General features: G+C 32.1%; 1 protein-coding gene and 1 long non-coding RNA gene across 2 annotated transcripts; both read left to right on the top strand.

The window, feature by feature from the left end:
* Positions 1 to 231: 231 nt before the first annotated feature.
* LOC133199108 (uncharacterized) lies at positions 232 to 8,417 on the top strand. The gene is made up of 4 exons (XM_061334981.1): positions 232 to 247; positions 718 to 968; positions 3,944 to 4,034; positions 8,182 to 8,417. The coding sequence occupies exons 1-4, from the start codon at positions 232 to 234 to the stop codon at positions 8,415 to 8,417; spliced, it is 594 nt and encodes a 197-aa protein (XP_061190965.1).
* Positions 8,418 to 8,539: 122 nt separating this feature from the next.
* On the top strand, positions 8,540 to 9,173 carry LOC133198989 (uncharacterized). Its single transcript, XR_009722702.1, has 3 exons — positions 8,540 to 8,614; positions 8,837 to 8,939; positions 9,135 to 9,173. It is a non-coding gene; the product is annotated as an uncharacterized LOC133198989 (long non-coding RNA).
* Positions 9,174 to 21,065: the final 11,892 nt, after the last annotated feature.

Below are 21,065 nucleotides of genomic sequence, written 5' to 3'. Positions count from 1 at the left end.
ACTTATACAATGCCTATATTAAACAATGCTAAACCAAAAATGTGTTTCGAAGTTACCCGTCATGAGGATAAACCTAGAAATCTACTTTTTATCAAATTCAACAGCCTTGTCCACACACTTGTCAAATGTCCAACAATGGAATTCAGTATTGCTTTTTTGTAATATAACTCATTGCCTTGGTTATAATCATTAATTTTTATGTCCTTACGTTTCTTTCATTAAATCAACGAAATGTTATTAAATGCAGGTAATGATCTATCTCGTGTTCCAGACATATGCATTAGCTTTATGCTTTTTGCTGAACAGGAATTTTATCACCAGGTTTTAAATACCTTGGTTAACAACACATAATTAAAAATACTTCATTCAGATCACAAAATAATGCTGATACCAAGAACACTCAGATAGGCATGACGGGGAAAGTGATCAATTCTCTGTATATGATAATAAACTTTGAAAAAAAATTATATTTAAAAATTAATAATATTGTCATCAAATACCTTGAAATGAGATGAAAACCCTTTTGAAAGATATCGATTATCACAATGATCGGCAACTTTTGATACGTTGATATGCCATCGATAAAGGGATTTTTATAGACCACAGATAAATAGAGAGATTCCTGTTTTTGTGGCGATATTCAGCAGAAAGAATAGCGAGATATGAAAATCGTAGAGAACTTTATATTTCTTGCTAATATATTCTTACTTATATTAGGACATTTACAAGACGGATATTCTAAATTGAAATACGGTTACAGGTTGGATAGAAAAATGATTAACTCTTTCACTGGGTATAGTATTCTAGATTGTGTAGAAGAGTGCCTAAGGACCACGCGATGTAAGTCTGTTAGTTATTATAAAGGAGCAAATTACTGTGAAATTAATTATGAAAACAAAACAACTGCTCCAGATAGATACGAACAGGACACAGGGTGGATTTATAGCGAGAAAGAACATTGGGACAAGGTATATTGTTATTATTCAATATTGAAAATGATTTTTATAATCTTTGTATTGTGAGCATATACAGTACAACTAAGTTACAAGAAAGTCACTTAGATTTTTTTCATGTTTATAAATCCTGTACATCCATGTAAGTAATTAAATTCAAAGTCTTCTACATGATTTATTAATGCTAAATGATAACCGATATTTCCTTATATAAGGGTTATTTAAACAAGAATTTTAGAAGTAAATTAGCAAAACTTTGGCGACATTCAAAACTCGGTGCAATTAATTATAAAGATGTAATTTCTCACAGCTGCATTTCTTGCAAATGTCTGAAATAAGATACTAAGTTCATTCAACACTTTTGTTTGTTTTGTTTTCGTATTTTTGAGATTTTTTAAAAAATTGTGTCTCAGCTAATTGCCGGTGGAAGGCTTCAAATATAGATATATACTGGGTACTAATGGCCACTTATGGTGAGTGAGGGACCATTTTTGTGCCAACACCGACTGCGACGTACGATCGATCTCGATTTATAGGGGCCAAAGAACCAGTCTCCACTTCACGTAGTGGGGTTCGAATTGCACAAGAATTTATTCCTTAACTATTGAGCCACACAGGCGACTCGGTGAACACCGAGGTTGTGTAGATATTTATTTCACCCAGAGTTGAATTTAATATATGAGTAATTTAGTGCCAACGGCGAATCATTTTGCAAAAGCCCTAAGATATATGTTGCAATTTGCACGACCACAGCAAAAAAAAAAAAAAAAAAAAAACAAAACAAAATAACAAAATATGTGAAAAGGATACTATTTGAAATGTAATTAAATCTCAATGTTTTATTTATTCAAAACGTTTAAAAGTATTCCGAATTGGTATAAGTGGTGAGTATGTAAGGTGCCCCTCAATTTACATGGAAATGTGAAAAATTTCCTGGTGTAGCATTTCCAAGGCTTTGGGTTAAGCGGTATATATGTTTAAGAAAGATGTACTGATTTGTATCCATAGCTTTTGCCATTAATATGCTTTATAGAGTTTTTGTTGCATATACATTCCTTAAAATTCATCTTAATTCAATGATAAACGTATATGTGTTTTTTGTAGTTTTGGCAAATATTATAAATATTTTTATCGAAAGACATATGTTTTATCCTCTTTTGATACTCTTTATACTTTATACTGTTATTTTCTGTACTGTTTTCTTCGGGCGGGTCAGCTGCATAGCTGCATTGTGAACGCCAGTTTCAGAATTTACCAAGTTAAATCTGCAGTACGTGTAAACGAAGTTTATGGTAATAATGACTGCAATTATTAGTTATGTTTTTTTTCTCTTTTTTTAATTTTTTATTACCGAGTCGTAAGGCATCGATGCTGATACAGCTATGGTGACTTTATAAATAAGTGTAAAAACCTGTGTAAAATCCATATACCTGTTTTCTTTTCCTTAAAATGCACAATGAAAATTAAATGCTGCTTTAATAAAGTTTATTTTTCTATGCTAAAATACGGAATTTTCAACATGTCCAATAAGCATTTAAAAAACAAAATTGTACTTAAAAACTTTGCTGTTAAAGAATGAAGAAGTATTTCAGTTAAGGACATACATTTCCATGATGTGTTTTATGTTATACATTGTATGGACCTAATACCCGACAGTACAGGAAACAATCTCTCTTTCTGTGAGTCTCGTGAAGGAAATCTTAAAAAACAATAAAATCCTGACACTTATTGTTTTTTCTTTCTATCTGCTGAACAATAATGACACATGTACCAACTTTCCGAAATTTAATAATTACAATTTGTTATTGAATGTATAGCATATTGTTTAACATTTTTAAAATAAAAAAAAAATCATTCTCCTTGCAGAACCAATTTAAAAAGAGCCCATGTATACAAACACAACTTAAAAAAGAGGCAATTTTGAATGTGAAGTCAAGAGTTTTAACGGATATCTGATAAATATATATCAGATATCACATAGATTTATGGCGTTTTTAGAAACCCTGCAAGTCTGCAGAAAATACGTTCATGTTCATCATAATGATTCAAAGAAAGAGTCACGTTTTAACATATCCGAAATGTTTCTTACTAAAAGTCCGCTGTTTTCACTGAAAATAATGGACATACATTCTTCTATTGCCATAGAAAAGAGATCCACCCTAAACATATATGTTTAGGACTTTTTTTAATCATTATCCATTAGTTTGAAAGGAGTTGAAAACTATCAAGGCTTATTCTAAGCATTATTCAACTGTAATAAATGCATATATCCACAAAAGAAATATGCACATGCCTACCACGTGCTCCGTGGAATATGACTGAGGAAACTCGAGTGATAAACAGGACCGTTTTCCCGGTTTGCGAGAGTGGAGTTAAAATCGCGTTTTGTCATTAGTCATAAGACGCAATGCAGCAATAAAAAAGAGTAAGTTATATAACATAAGGACTATGACTTAGAAATGCCATGAAATGTCTGATTACGGTCGAATTTATTCTTTAAAAAAAAGAAGTGTTATTTAAACTCTGTGTGAAAGAGTAATGGCGGACATCATGAACGCATCGCCTGAAGGAGACCACCATATGAAAAAGAATTTCAAGAATTATGCATTATGGAAAGAAAAAAGGAAAGGTTGTAGCCATATTATAAATTAATCGATTTGGCATCATTTTCATTGCATATTTCATCTCCTGAATGCTGCAGCTGTGCATTTCTAACACGATTAATTTTCCCCAAATACAAACAATAGAAAAAAAATTATTTACTTATTTTGGTCTCTAACAGTAGGTAATAAGTGCATTAGCATGCTGGGTAACTCTGCGCTACGTTGGTACTGCATTAAGTGCATTCTTAGTATTTCTTATTTAAGCCCAGATAGGTCCAAGATGGCTTGTACATTCCCCTTAATGTCTTCACTTTCTATAAAAACTAATCGATGAAAGACAAAATGTAAAATATTTCAAAATTTTAAAGTCTACTTTCTTTTTCACAGAATATCACAGGAGCTTGTATGAATGCAAATTGCTTGGACAATCAGAAATGTAATTCGTTGCCATTCGGTAAATATGAATGCATTCCGTCAGGTAGGTAACAAGTAATTGGACAAAAAATGAATTCTAGACTGTAATTTATTCAACCGTTACTAAATGGTTTACAGTTACAAAAAAAAACTTATTTATAGTTGTTTTTGTTTTTTTTAGATTTAAGGTCTTGATTTATCTAAATCCTTTGTATATCAATTAATCTTTTGGAATAATCTCTGAAAATGCACACATTTCCTATTAATGTAAAAATATTACAGGTCAGAGATGAAACTCTTTTAAAATCAGACAAAAATACTTTGAATCACTCTTGATAAACTTTGATATTATGATCTACTATAGTAAAACTGTAGTACTTAACTTTAATTCTTTTATTTACAATAGTAAAAATTATGATACATTGTTTAACTATAGTAAAAACTGTGATTATCTGTAGTAAACTAAGTAAACAAAAGTAAATGATATTTTTATTAAGAATTTTGCTGGGATATGCGTGTTTATTTTTGTTCTTTAATTACTCTAAGAAACTTTATGGAACCACTTAAATGAATTCTGTTTTGGTTCACACTGAGAGTGATCCTTTGCAAATCCTCAACTTTCGTACCATGAAGGAGCTTTTGAGGCTGTTCTTAATTAACCATAATGGCTAATTTTTAGTAAGAAATTGTATTCAATGCAGAAGGATATTTAAATTATTAAAAATAAAATTTGAATTAAATTATTGAAATAGAAATTAAAACCATTTTTTTTTAAATGTGTATCTGGAAAAACTATTAAAATATCTCTGAAAATAAATATATGAAATGTTAACTGCTGGATTAAATTAAGTTTCTATAAGCAAAGAACAAACAATGACAATATGTTGCCACAATGACAGGCGTCGGAATATAAAAAAAAGAAAAACAGGAATTAGGCACGTCTATTGTAACTTCGGGTGTCTTCAAGTAAGGAAGGCTATAAAGGAGATAATTTTTGCATCTTCTTATAAATACAAGTTTTCTTTATTAGTGACCCCTCCCTTCCTTGAATCACAAAAAAAAGAAAGAAAGAAAAACATTCTCACTAGGATTTCGTGGACTCTTTATTGCTATTTTGTATTTTTGTATTCCCGATGACAATTTCAGATTAAAAAAAAAGATCAATCATCAATCGACTCAAATTTCGAGATAATACTTGTTATCTTGGTTTATCCGTTATTTCGTTTTCTTCTTCATCAAACTCCTCTTACATTTGAAACAGTAGCTAGTTATTATTCCCCTACCGGTGAAACTGGAGGGGACTATAGGTTTCCTCTGAGTCTGTCCGTCTGTCTGCCTGTCTGTCTAGCTGTCCCTCTGTCTGTCTGTCAGTCTGTCCCACTTGGTTTTCCGCACTTTTTTTCCTAAATTCTTGCAGATATATAGCTGTTTGTTTGTTTTTTTTTTTTTTTTTTTTTTTTTGGGGGGGGGGGGGGGTATTTAAGTGTATATTAAAGATCAAGTTTGAATTTCGTTCCGCTTCATTGATTTTAAGGGAATTACGTCCTTTTTAATTTTTAAGGGATTTCCGCTTTTTTTCTTAACGCTTGCAGATATTGAGCTGATTTTTGGTATGTGAGTGTATCTTGATGAGTTACAGATCAAATTTGCATTGTGTTTCGCTTCAATGGATTTTTGACGGAATTATTATTTTTTAATTTTTAATGGGAACCAGACTACACTTGCCGGTAGGGGACTAGTATTACTAATGCAATACTCTCAGAATGCTTGTTCTTTCGGTATTTTAAAGATGTGCAGTAAGGTTTTGGATTTTTTTAACCTATAGAACTAATGAGGTTCCGAAAAAATCTTTTTCAGAGAGAGAGAGAGAGAGAGAGAGAGAGAGAGAGATGTACCATGGACTTCCCTTACATTTTACACAGTAGCCATTCATGGAATATCATTAATGATGTCCTGTAGATTTTAAAAAGAGTTTTCGTTTTGTTTATTTTTCACTTCGGGGACAAGTTAATGAAAACGTTGTTGTTTTCTTCAAAATTCTGGTTGCCAGAAGGTCCTGTAATTTACACAAGTAGCAAAATAATGTTTTTAAAATATAATGGCTGGTTTTTGTATATTTGCAAAAAGAATTTTGAATTAAACTTTACTACTTTTTGGGCTGATTGGGGATGTCGAAAAAGTTTTCTTACAAAATCCATACAAAACTCCTCTGAATTTAACACATTGACAACATCATCTATTAAAGTTTGATTTATTGTGTCTTGTAGTTTGTACAATATGTTCACTTACATAAAAACTGTAGCCATTTTTTGGAATATAACAGGAAGTGTCCTGCAGATATGAAATAAGGTTTTTTGATAATTCATTTTCAAGCACAAGTAGTCAATATTTTTCAGGGGGGGAAAACAATATGATTCCAAAAAATATGATCAAGTTTAGATTATCACCAAAATTAGTACTTGGATTTGAATCACAATTCATACGGTGTCTTTCGGAATACGTTTTGTTCTCGGCTATGTTAAGGAAGGAAATGGAAAATGCGATCTTAGTTCATTCTTAATACGTATTATTTTTAAAAATCTTTGTAACAAAGTAACTGTAAACATGTAGGAAAGGTAATATAGATATCCATAATGGATAGGTTTACTCAGTACCAGTTGCATCGCATGTATCACCTGTGTGTCACGTGACTTATATAAAAATAGAATCCTTCAACTGAATGTAGGAAATGATGCTAGTGCAAGGGCATACGCATGTTTTGGGAGAAAAAAAATGATACATATTAAAAAAGATTTACATCGGCTTCCCGAAAAGTGCTGGGAGCTAGTTCGAGCTGTTTCAGAAATACTCGTAATTTTGCCGAAAATGCGTATAATAGCTCAAAATTTCCATTTCGCTTAAATTCTGTCATGAATAAAAATAATGTTATGCCGAGCAGAATCAGCTCCAAGCACTTTTCAAAATATACATGATATAAGCAATCAATATTTCATATTTCAGCTCAAACAGTCTAGTCTATGCCCTTGCACTTTTGAGGTTAATCAGGTATACACTTATCGTGTTAGTGATATTCTTTACATTCTCTGTCGTTATGCAGCTCCATAGAGCCCAGATAAATTAATAATCTATATTATTGTTTTCAATAAATTATTTCCTTTTAATTTTATTGATTTGATTTTAAACATTGTCGATGATTTAATATGTATTCATTTTTGTAATTATTAAACCAATGGATCCACTCCTCTGGATCACTTGTACTGCGTCAAGTCAAGGCTAGTGACGTCATTTATGACACAAGATATGCTTGTTATAACTCGGCAGCATTGTTATCAAATGCTGTGATTTTACATGTTTTTATTAATAATTGATAAAATAAATAAACGTAAGTTGTTATTTACGCATTATCATGTGGTTAAATAGATTTTTGTCGCATGTTGAATTTTTAATGACGTCACAATGAAACTTCCCATACGGTGCATTACAGATGTGAACTCCGGCCTCCCTTAACGTAGCTGAGTTTAAAGTACAGTTATATAATGTGTCCCATAATCGCCCGGAGCTTATACAATCTTTCCAAAAATTAATTGCGATACATAATATAAAGGGTATAATTATTGAATGTTAGTTCATATTCACAAAAAGAAATACAGTGTTCTATGTAATCTGTTGAATATATATAATGTGGTTGGTTTGAATTACAACTCTCCGGGTTTATGTATTAAGTAAATTTGAGCACATGAATAAAATAGACCCTGTGCTGACAATAACAGTTATTTATAGGATAAAAATACATTTAGACGGATTATAATATATCATCATTATAATCAAAGGAAATAATTCCTAAACAATTGTTAAGTTACAAAAATATAATAAGCATGTATCTTTAAAAAAATGTTGAAATTTATATAGATGAAATAAATTACTTCAAGTATATTAAAGAGAATTTCTTTTATATTTATACATTTACTAAACATGTGAAATAAACAAAATCTCAAAATGCGAAAAATATATACACTTCTCACATATTAACACTTTAGATCCTGCTGGATGAAATATATGGAGATAACAAACAGTATTCAAGCTCAAAAGTCCATTAAACAATACAAATCAGGAGCAGAGCAAATACGGACCTCTATAACATGAGAGGTGTGATCAGATGCCATAAAGGAGTGAGCATGTCAAATTTGAGCATCTGCACTTGCTATTTGTAGATTGTGGTATTCCTTATGTGGAAGGAGCTGATATAAATAGTTCAGACAGATGGGATGCAATTGGGATCCGGAGACAGATGCATCTTAAATGTTACAAAGAATTTAAACAAACTGGATCAGGAATTCTCAGTTGTCCTACAAGTGGAATATGGACAGCGGATCTAAGATGTGGTACTTTCCAAATAATATTTAATGTTGATGCAAACAATACAGCCCCAGTAATTTTAAGTCTTTGAGACCAGTACTGTAAGTAAAGGAAAATATTGACCTGTAAAAGACAAGTCAAAAATCCAAACTTACAAATAATTCTCCTATTTTGAAATACTTTTGTGTATATTTCTAATCACAAATTCTCGCAGATTCTGAATGGATGATCTATGAAGACCACATATACTTACTGCTAGAATCGAATCTTACTTGGCATGAAGCCAAGGTAGGCTTTTGCATTGATCAATTTTCATGTCATCCACTTGTTTCACGTCAATATTATTTGATGTAAAGTTAACGTTTTGGAAAAAAAAACTTTGATGTTGTTCTTGTTGTATGCATTTTTGGTTGATACTATTTGTTGTTTTTTTTAAAGAATATTTTTTCCTTCTTGGAATATCCACTGCTTATTTATTTATTTTTTGGCACTAGAATATGTTATTTACAGGAAAAGTGTGAAGAATTTAAGGCATACTTGGCAGAAATAAACTCAGAGAGTGAAAATATTTGGATCACAGAAAAACTTTTGAGACCTTTCTTCGGAAAGCCGAGTGAGAAAATATGAATCTTATTCTATACGAATAAAATTTCTATTTAATTAACTCTGCATTTTCTTCTCAGAATGACATCACTTATTGCAAATTTTGAAACGCAAAGTATTAATCTTTGTTTATTAAATGGTATGGAAATACAAGGTTCTCCATATGATGTAGCATTAACACATTTGTCTTTCTGAATTCTGACAGCGGGAAAGAACGAATGGCTTTTTGTTTTATGGATTGGAGCCAATGATAAGAAACAAGCAAATCAGGAAAGAACTTTTTCATGGAGCAAGAGTAATACGCTACTTGATAATAATTCTTACACAAACTGGTACATAACTGAACCAAACAACGCTGGTAACAATGAGGATTGTGTCATTATATCACTGGATTTGAACGGAACATGGAACGACTGTCCATGCTCATGGCGGCGTCCTTTCGTTTGTGAAAAGGAACTGAAATCATTCACATGAAACTTAGCCTTTTCATTAAAGATTGCAGTTTTGTATTTTTTGTAATTTTATTATAAGCTTGGTCATGTTTAGATAGTCTGTCACGAAGTAAATAGGAAAGTATTGGAAACTCTGTTTTTGAAGTTAAGCAGCATTATCCACAAATTTATTTTTATATCCCCTGCCTGACAAGCAATAATTATTAACAAATGCATACTTTTGGATAAAAAGAGGATATTTTTACTGATGTATCTAATAAACCAAAGTATACATCTGTATATTGCAAGCATATTTTTCATTCTTGTTATTTTGTTGTGTGCATCTTTGGATTGCATTCATTGATGTATCGAGTGATAACATGCATATATGTTTAGATTGATCGATTGGTTGATTATTGTTTAACGTCCCTCTCGAGAATTTTTCACTCATATGGAGACGCCACCACTTGCCGGTGGAGAGCTACAAATTCTGACCTATGCTCGGCACTTACGGCCATTGAGCAGTGAGGCATCTTTTTCGTGCCAACACCTACTGCGACACGGAACCTCAGTTTATACGGTCTCATCTGAAGGACCAGTCTCCACGTCCCGCAGTGGGATTCGAACCCGCGACGTAAGGATCAACTCCTTACTTCGCGACTCTAGAGCAGACGCTCTATCCACTGCGCCACGCGGGCGACCATATATGTTTAGAAGCTCGGGCATAACTTGCCATTCATATTAAAATTTTGTCAGTTCTAGTTGAAATACAAGGGAATTATAGTGCTGTCTATCCTATTTAATCGCGTCCCTTATCCTTGACCTATTTGTTCTGGGACAGTTTACAAAACAGAATTGTTAGAAAGGTTCGTTATTTTTTAAATGATTCTGTATAAGTTTTTAGTTATTACAATAATTTTTTTGTGCTCAATAAATATACACTTTTTTCAATGGATGGCACTGTAGCTCTCTGGGCGTCTATCCCAATTCCTTTTCAGACCAGGGAGATACAAATATACAGCTAAATAAAATCAAGATTCCCTAATTCAATTTATAAAATCGGGGTGTTCAGATTGTGAATGGAAAAGAAAAGAATTTTTTTTTCTCCGACAAAAAGAACGTCTTATTGTTATACATTTATCCTCAGTCATTTTTAAACGTTAGAATATCTTTCGTTAGTCATGAGTTCTTGTTACATCTGAGCCATAGACAGAAAACTCTCTCTTCTTTAATATCCTTATTTTAAATGTAGGCATATGTATGATATGAAAAATTTAACTCGAATCAAAAGTTGAACTGTTCTCATAAAAGATTTCTACGGCAAACAATAGCTAGTCTTCCTTTGGAAAGACTCATTTAATAGATTCAGGAAAAAGACTTCTCATAGCAAAGTCTGGAAACAAGTGAATTGAAACTAGTTGAAGAAACCACCTGGAATAGTTGAATCCAAATTACTCTGATCCGATTAGGGTCTTCGAATGAAGAGCGGACTGATGATTTTTTTGAATTGAATTGTTTACAATTTTAGAAAATAAATTCTCATGATTCATTTAGAAACTTGTGTTTATTTTCTTAATAGGTCTTTTCATTGATTCGAGATCAGTTTCCCTAGGGAAAAAAAAAGGGAAAATATTAAGTGGAGGTAAATATATCCGATAGAGAATGTGAGATGGGGAGACAATATTAACAATATGTAAAAATGAGATGGCTGGACATTTTCAAAAAAACATATTCCTTCAAGCGACTTAAATTTGGAAGTGAAAAAATGCCTGAAACTACCTAGTCTAATTAAATTTACCCTTATGATTTTAACAATTCTGAATAATTGAGGGACTGACTGTCTGGATTTATATGTACTTTAAATAACTTTCATGAAGAATTATTTTCTTAATCGAATTACCAGTGAATTCATTTTATTGCCTGAATAATGATGCATGTAGCTTATGCTATTAATTTTTTTTTTTTTTTTTTTTTTTTTTTTTTTTTTTTTTTTTACATCTTACACATTGCTCGATTTGTAGGTTGAAATAGTGATTTCAACTTATATCTCAAGAATGCAATTAATTGATGGATTCGCAGTAGTTGTTTGCCGTCTGCGTTTCATATTAAATGCGTCCCTGAACCTGTGAAATAGAGTAGTTGAATAAATAAATTCCCAAAAATCTTGGTTATAGTACATTGTATTATTAGTCTTTGGGCATTCCATCAATACAGATAACGTCATCAAGCAAAAAAGTAGCTTACGTTGCGCATTGATGAAAAAGTTCCAAATTTTTGTTTGATACTTCTGTCAAAGAAAAAAATATTACTTTCATTTCTTATCATTTAATTATGATTTAAAAATAATAAAATGAAACTTTCTTTCACTTTGATATTTAATTCAGGCATCGGAGACAGTGCGTAGGAATACATCACAACAACGTTGCTGAAATTCAAAATGGCTGAATGTACAGATCTACGCGCATAGGATTGATGAAATTTTACGCCCAAGCTTTCTATGATACATCGATGAAAGAAAAAAAAAATAAAAGATTTATTTCTTATCATTTAAAATTTATCTTTCAATGATGAGATTTAACTTGAGAACGATCGAATGACTGTCCAACATATAGGCCTAGCTTAGTTGCCTAAATTTTCAGACGCCGAGTATCGAACAAACAACGCTTTCAAATATTGTCGTATCATTACTAGCTTTTTTCTAACAAAAACAGGTTTAACACTAAAACTTACCTATTGTATTATTAATTTTTGCTATATCCCAATGGTTATATTCCCCCAGGAAGCTAATTTCTTTAGGTTCGTAAATGTAAAGGGAAGCTACTCAAATATAACCTTAAGGAGGTTGGATCCTGCCATCAAAAGTAATGAGAATTTTTTATCATGTATGTTTTTAGAATTTATACACATAGCTAAATTAAAAATCAAAACAGAAGATGGGGGTCAATGCATTTCTTTTGGCTCTACAGAGCATTTAGTTTGACCTTTTTGCACTGTAAATACGTCTTACACATAAATCAATTTTTAAAGTTTTTCCTCTAATATTTTTTATTCAAATAAATTATGGGAACAAACACAGTTTTATTTCATCTTAAAAAGACACATTAAAATTTGTGACAACGAAAAAAATTTCAAATTACTCCGCACGTTCAATTATTTGACCTTTTTGCACTCAAAAAATTTCATTTTTCTGGCATTAAAAATTTAGCAAGCAAAAAAAATCATTTGAAAGTAATTACATTTTACTGAATTTAAAAAGAATGGTAAAAAGTATTTTATATATTCAGAAAATAAAATAAAAAGTGGGGGTCTGTGATGTTAATTTTTAGATATTATTAAAATAGTGCTAATTTTAAGCTTAAAATAGGGATATTTTTTTTCTTGATTTTCACAATATATTTGCTATATTTATCAAATATAATGATAGAATTCATGACAGTTTATTTGATATATAATTTAGGACCAGTATAAAACAGTTCACTACACAAAATAACACTGTGTGCAGACTGCATGTAAAAATAGGAGTCCAAACTGAACATACTTTAAATACTTCGAAAGAGAAAAAATGATCATTTTCTTCTAAAAAACCTTCCGGCACAAAATATAGTTCCTCACTTAATCCTTTTGGTATGGAATTTTATCATGAAGTTTTAACTGAATATAGTTTAATTGGCATTGTAGAATTCAAATTTATTGTAAGAATTAAAATTTTATGCAGAATTTTTGAAATATAGGTTAAGATATAAATCTGCTCAAACGCTCAGGAGCGAACCTCGTTAACAACTCTTTCTAGGTCACAGAAATTTTTGGTTTCATATGCGCATCTCTTCATCCTAATTTCAAATCGAACATATATATACGTATTCACAGCATGTCCATGCATAAAACAACATACTTCAAAATCTGTAAAAGTCTGTTGCCGACTGTTTAACTTTGAAAGAATATCCGTCCTTGCTCAGCGTCGTTTTTCTCATGCATTCGTTTCCTACGAATTAACAGATTAACGGCATTTCCTCGCTTTGGTAGCATAAAAACATTTCTTCACAGTTCTATTGTTCATACCAGTTATCTCAAACACAAACATTTAACATACGTATGATGATTTCTTTCCTTTTTTCCCGCAACTGCATTGTTGTCATTTGCAGACGATCTGATTTGTTTAGCAAAGGGGGATAACTCGAAAAGAAACGAAAGTAGAAAATAGCTCAGGAACGTACAACGGACAAATTTTGAAATTCAGGAAGAGTAAAAGTATTTCATTTTTCATATTACAAAGTAATATGGAAGCGGGAAATATACATGTAAAGTTAGCCAAAGTAGTTCCGCCTGCCAAGTGCAAGTGAACTCCAGATTCTATTGATGCAGCTATCAAAAGAATTTTTTATCAAATCAGTATCAATTATTTTATAGAAATTAAATAATAATAGTAACAGTTTCAATGTAGTGAAAACAAGATTAATAATTACAAAGTTTCAAGAAACATCTTTCTTTTCAATGTGTTAAACATTGAAATCAATTTTCTTCAAGAAAGCATTCCTCTAAGTGGCAATATTTTAAAATTCATGATTGTTTTGAAAAGTAGTGCTTAGTTACAAATTACGTTTAATCATGGTGATTGCATGAAGGAATTGATTTAATAAAATAGAATTAAAAAAACTACTTGAAAATCGTCAAGATCTAATTAAAACGAATAGTCATTCCTTCAAGAAGAAAACAAAAAAATATATATTTTTGATAATAATTAGTTACTGAGAGATTAAAATTGACTGAAAGGATTAAAACTGAATGAAGTTCATTTATCTAGTGGTTTTAATGAAATTACACAATCGATTACTTTAGGCTTTGATTGTTTACTTATTTTTTTTTTAAGTTAGAAAAGATATCTCACTTTAATTTAATAAACATTGTGAATGATTCAACAAATAAAACACACATTCCTTTAGGGAGTCATTTATAAAATCTTTCAATTTATTGCGCAACATTCTTTTCAGAATTCAGATGAGAACTTTCAACATGAAATCGGATGATTGTGCAAGAGGTGCTTTTTTAACAAAAGATACTATGACATAAGCATTGTAAAGTCCTTACATGAAGTGGCAAGTTCATGTTGATAGAGGCATGTGTAAATGCATCAGATTCTTCTTTTAAACATAGGGAAACAGTATAAAATAAAAAAAGAAATGGTATGATTTTTTTTGTTAGGTCAGCTGAGTCACTCAGATGACCTACTGCTATCCGTTTTCGTCCGTCGGCGTGCGTCGTGTGTTAACATTTGAACATTTTTAGCTTCTTCTCTGAAACCGCTTAACCAATTTCAACCAAATTTGGCATATAGCATCTATGGGTGAAGGGAATCAAAAATTGTGAATTTCATGGTCCCTGCCCCCCCCCCCCCCGGGGCCTGAGGGGTGGGGCTAAAACCACCAAAAATAATGCAATCTTTAAAAATCTTCTTCTTTACTCCTGGACACCAAGCAGTCAAACTGTTTGCATGATTGTAGTGAGCATTGAACCCTCTACCAAAATTGTGAAATTCATGGCCCCAGGGTCAGGGGTTCTGGTGCTAGGGTGGGCCTACATACATCATATAGTGAAAGTGCATTATTTCTTTGAAAATTTCTTCTCTTCTCCTGAGTATTAAATAAAGTAGCTAAGTATATAATTATGAAGAGCAAGAGTGCCTCTTCCAAAATTGTGAATTCCTTGGCTCCAGGGTCAGGATTTCTGGTGTTAGGGCGGGCCTCTAGGGATTATATAGTGATAATGCATTAATTCTTTGAAAATCTTCTTCTCTGCTCCTGGGTATTAAATAAAGTAACTAAGTACCTAGTTATGATAAGCAAGACTGCCTCTTCAAAAATTGTGAATTTCATGGCCCCATGCCAGGGTCAGGGGTTCTGGTGTTAGGGCGGGGCTCTATTGATTATATAGTGAAAATGCATTAATTCTTTGAAAATCTTCTTCTCTGCTCCTGGGTATTTAATAAATTAAATGAGTATATAGTTAATATGAGCAAGAGTGCTTCTTTCAAAATAAAGGATTTCATGGCCCCAGGGTCAGGGGTTCTGGTGTTGGGGGGGGGGGGGAATCTATTGATTATATAGTGAAAATGCATTAATTCTTTGAAAATCTTCTTCTCTACTCCTGGGTATTTAATAAACTAACTAAGTGCATAGTTATAATGAGCAAGAGTGCCTCTCCCAAAATAGTGAATTTCATGACCCCAAGGTCCGGGGTACTGGTGTTAGGGTGGGGCTCTATTGACTATATAGTGAAAATGCATTAATTCTTTGAAAATCTTCTCCTCTGCTTCTGGGCATTAAGGTGACAAAATAAGTACATAGTTATGATGAAGAGGTGAACCTCTTCAAGAATTGTGAAAGCCATGGCCCCTGGGTCAGAGGTTCTGGTGTTAGGGCGGGGCTCTATTGATTATATAGTGAAAATGCATTAATTCTTTGAAAATCTTCTTCTCTTTTCCTGGGTATTAAACAAACTATCTGAGTACAAAGTTATGATGAGCAAGGATGCCTATTTCAGAATTCTGAATTTCATGGCTCCTGGGTCCGGGGTTCTGGTGTTGGGGTGGGGCTCTTTTGATTATATAGTGAAAATGCATTGAAATTATTTAAACAAACTAAGTGCATGATTATGATAGGCAAGGATGCCTCTTTCAAAATATTGAAATATATGGCCTCAGGTTTGAAGGTTCTTGTGGAGGGGGGGGGGGTATTGATCATATAGTGAAAAATCATTATTTTTATTGATTAATCATTAATTAATCCTGTCTGGTCCATAGTGTTGAGCTTATAAATAAATTGCTTAGCTATGATGAAAAAGGGAACTTCGAACAGAATTTTTAAATCTTGTGGTCCTACTGTCAGGAGATCTGGCATAACAGGGGGGGGGGGGGGGGGGTTGATAATATAGTGGAAAAGTGTTAATTCTTTGAAGTCCTTTGTTATGATGATGAGGGTAACTCTTCCATATTTGTAAATTTCTTGACCCTGGGTCTTGAGTTCTGGTGTTAGGGTAAGGCTTTGTTGAATCTGTAGTGAAAATGCATTGTACCTGTGAAATTCTTCTCGGCTTCTGGGCATATCAAAAGCAAACTGAGTAAAACTTTTAATGATATAAGTAAGGGTATTTTTACCAGATTTTTGAACATCTGGACCATTTGGTTAAGCAATCTGGTCCTGGGCAGGGCTCTATTAATTTGTAGTCTACTGAGAGAAGTTATTCCCCTTTTCCATTCACCTTTGATGATTAAATACTGTAAATAATGTATTTGAAAGGTTAATAGAATAAGATAATTATGCAAGAATTTTTATTGTATAATTCAAAAAGTACTCTTTTAGTTTTGATAATCAGGTAGACCTGTGAGTAATTAATAGATAAATAAAAATGAGACAAAAATAATTGATCTTATTAAAAGTTCTTTAGAGACCATGAGAGAGATCAATGTTAGAGGTCTTAATATGGGTTTAAAAATAGTACAGAAGCACTAATAGTGTGTTTAATTTATGAGTTGATACTGAATACTAGACTAATTATTTTGTTGATCCTGATCTTCCTACCTCTCTTGCTTTAGGGCAACAAAACTTCATCTATCAGTGTATTTAACTTCTAAATTGTTGTATTACACTCAGGTGACCGTTAAGGCCCTTGGGCCTCTTGTTTATATGTACGAGGGCTGTTCGGAAATTATTGAGACATTTTGTATATTTCTCTTTCTAATGAACATCTTTCGGTGAAAATTTGCATATACGTTTGACAAACATTAAGAATTCATAAAAGCAAGAAATATTTTACAAATAGTAAATTTCTTCTCTTCAATGGTATATAAATGTGTCAATGGTAGGGGTACCCGGCGCAGTCACGAAATCAGATATTGAAAATACGTAACACCAATGTTCAACACCCCGGTGGACCTATAATAAGAGCGAAAATGTATATAATTTTTTAATTTTATTTCGACTTCATGTTGTGGAAGTTTGTTAGAATTCTGATCAGAAATACGGAGATCATTAAAAAAATTTAGCGCGGTAAAGAAATCTGATAACGACGACAAAATGGATTTTGACTAAGGCGGAGCACCGAGAGACCTAAAATTTTGTGTAGCGATATGTAAAACTCCTTTCCAGACTGACCAACCTGCTAAAACAATAACAGCGAGAAAATACATGTCTAAGAGTTTGTTACATGTATTTCATTGGTATATATATATTTTTCTAACCTGTAATTTAACTCAGTAAAATCAAAAGCTCCGGACGACCATCAATTTTACCGTAACGGAATTAATAACGTTGACCCGCGTTGCACAAATCGGCACTGCACGATGCTAAGTCATCCTGTATAAATGACGCATGAAAAATTTACAATAGTGAAGCAAGAGTACACATTTTTTAAAGAATTGTTTACGAAAAGAGACAGTTTTTGATTTTTGTAGGGTATACAATTATGAGAACAAAGAAAGAAGCGTAAACGCTTCCCGATCGTTTCACATGCAAAATCATCTCCAGCTGAAGTGACCTTAAAATGACGTAGCGATACTGATCCAGGTCGATAGACATATGAATGTTTATTATTTCACCGGAACTTATCTAATTATCCTTTAAATTAGAAATTTTGTATAATTGTTTTATTCGTTCTTTATAAAATGTTGACGAATTTTCCTGAAATTATCTCTGCCCTTTATGGAGTTAAAGTAATTGTCTCAATAATTTTCGAACAGCCCTCGTATTTAGGACAAGAGAAAAAGCTGTAAAAATCCTGTTTGAGTAAACGAATACAAAAATACAAAAGATTAGTACTTCATTTAACTTTACTGAAAATGTCCTCTGGGGAAGGTTCTCTATCTGGTGAATGTTCCCCTATGGACACAAAGACAAATATCTGAATTTTAACAATATAAAAAAAAAAAATGATTTTTTTTCTATTTGTTGTGGGGTTTACATTTTCAAAATGTGGAGTGAATACCTGAACTAGAGACCTAGCAGGAAAAAAATATTCATCGCTGGTCGCGCATGCTGCTCATTTCAAAAACAAGCTATTAAAATTACTTTGAAACAACACAAGATCGATTTAAAGTTAATTTATAATTAAAGGTATTATGACGTTGATGGATTACCTGTTTCAAATAAACTTGATCTTGACAAAAATATAGTTCAGATGATGTTCATTTTGTAATCAATAAAACAATTATTCGAAATTTGAAGAGGGAATGTAATTTGCACAGCATAGTTGATGCTTTGAATTCTATAAGGACCATTCATCAGGGTCGTAAAATATCGATTTTCAGCCTCCTCCCCCTATTTTAAAAAATGTTTTATTAATTCTGGTAAATTTTCATTACAGTTTGAGACATTGTGGTTTGTTTGTTGTTTGATATTGGGCTTTTCTAATTTTCAAAAACAAAGCTACGATCCTTTTCATGTGTATCAATAAAATGCATGGCGGCATCAGCAAAGACTTTCAATAAAATAGAAACATGAAAGTAGAAAAGAAGGGACGTTGTAAAATCGGTGGACAAATTAAATCAATTTTCTTTAAACAGTCAAAAGTTTTGGAATGCATAGTCAATATTGCCAAAAGCAGAGACAAAGGATGATAAGAAGAAAAAAAAACTTAATACATTTTTTTTCGGAGATCATACATTGATCCTGAATTACTTTGTTTATGTACAAAAATTGGACTTTGAAGGTAATAAATTGACTATCAAAAATTTTACAGAAAAAAAAAAAAACAAATAAAAAGAGTAACAAGAATAAAAAAAACATATTTTGGATAGCATAACAGAAGCGAAAATTAGTTGAATGCTAATATTTCAGAAAAAAAAAAATATCAATTTCGTTCATTACAAGAATGAGTGATGATTTTTCATTATTTTATTTCAAAGGTTTATGTATATTTCTGTGTATTTTCAAATAGAAGGAGAACAATTCATGATGAAGGAACTGAGCTCATAGCCAACAAAATATCTTGCTGTAATATATATATATATATATATATATATATATATATATATATATATATATATATATATATATATATATATATATATATATATATATATATATATATATATATATATACCATTTTTCAACAAAAATTTAAAAGAACGACCGTTGCTTCTCTTGTAAAGGTTTTAATTCTGAGATATCCCCCCCCCCCCCCGCCTTACGTTGTTTTGATGTAATTTTATTCTTGAATTTTACATGAAATTTCATTTTGATTCAAAATCTATTGATGGACACAATGTGTTGACTCAACTGCGTTTATAAATAGGAACTTGCATTTTGCAGAACATGTGCAGTTTGTGTTGCCTCTGAAGCATAAACGATGTTTGAATTTGAAAAGGAGCACACGGCGGGTGTGACCGGTCGGCAGGGGATGCCCACTCCTCCATGGCACCTGATCCCACCTCTGATGTTTGGAGGTCCGTGTTTGCTCTGCTCGTATTTTGTATTGTTTGATGGACTTTTGAGTCTGAATACTGTTCGTTATCTTCATATATTTCATTTGAAGAAGTCATACTGTCACAAAATCCTTAGAAATCTTTTATTTTAAACTGAACTTTATAAAATAAATGTCTTTCGGTAAGATGCAAAACGCATGGATTTGAACGTTCACTTCTCCTTCAATGTCATGTTAGTGAACAATGAATGTGCTGTACTTAATAAAAATGTATAGATCGATCTGTAGCTTGGCAAATCAAACAAGTAAACATGTCATTTAACTTGATTGTAGTTGATTAATTGCCCTGAATATTATTATTATAACCTATTTATAGTCCCTATATAATTTATTCAAACGCAAACAATTCATAATACTAATTATTATATAGCCTATAAATAGACCCTATACATGTATAATTTATACAAACGGAAACGGTTCATAACACTTCATATTCACTGGATTTGAAGCCGGTATTGATTGTGACATCACAATGCCGCTGCACGCGCTCTAACCCTCCGGTGAATACGATTTCAAATCCAGCGAATATTATTCAATTATGGACTCTTTCGGTGGAGAAAATGGTTTGTTATACACCAGAGAAATATCAATGTTGACCTCGGCTTCGTCTCGGTCAATATTTTTTTTTATTTGATCAATACACCTTTTCATTCCAATGAAATATATACAAGAGATTAAGGTTTCACAAGGTCTGATAAAAGATATGAAAATTTGATATGAAGATAACGAACAGTTATAAAGCCCAAATGTCCATTTGAACAATACAGTACAAATTGGGAGAAAAGGAAATACGGACTTCTAAAAACATCAGAGATGGGATAAGGTGCCATGGAGGAGCAAGCACCCCCTGTTGACCAGTCACCCGCCGTGTCCTCCTTGTCATGATCGGGTAAACAGAAAAATCCATAGACAAATCAGTGTAAAAATAATGGTCTAACAATGTTCATGAAAAACTTCAGTCAGCTTACGACTAAAGAATAGATTGCATTTGCTAACAAGGTCATTGTATCGACTACAGAATTTGCGAAATGTTGAATTTAAATGAGGCTGATGATATCCGCATCATCATCTTATTTGTCAATAGCTTGCCTCATGTTAGAAGTTGTTCGTGCATGTACGCAGAACATGCTATTGCGTATCGAATCACATGGGAGATATAAACTCCATATGCAGGTAATAATATATATTTATTGACTGGGTTTTGAGGGCAACATGCGTTTTATCGAACCCAA

This window comes from Saccostrea echinata, unplaced genomic scaffold (genome assembly GCF_033153115.1).
Source record: "Saccostrea echinata isolate AGI-Se365-2 ecotype Australia unplaced genomic scaffold, CSIRO_AGI_Sech_v1 ptg000033l, whole genome shotgun sequence".
Taxonomy (NCBI): domain Eukaryota; kingdom Metazoa; phylum Mollusca; class Bivalvia; order Ostreida; family Ostreidae; genus Saccostrea; species Saccostrea echinata.
This window is presented reverse-complemented; position numbering and strand designations above follow the sequence as displayed.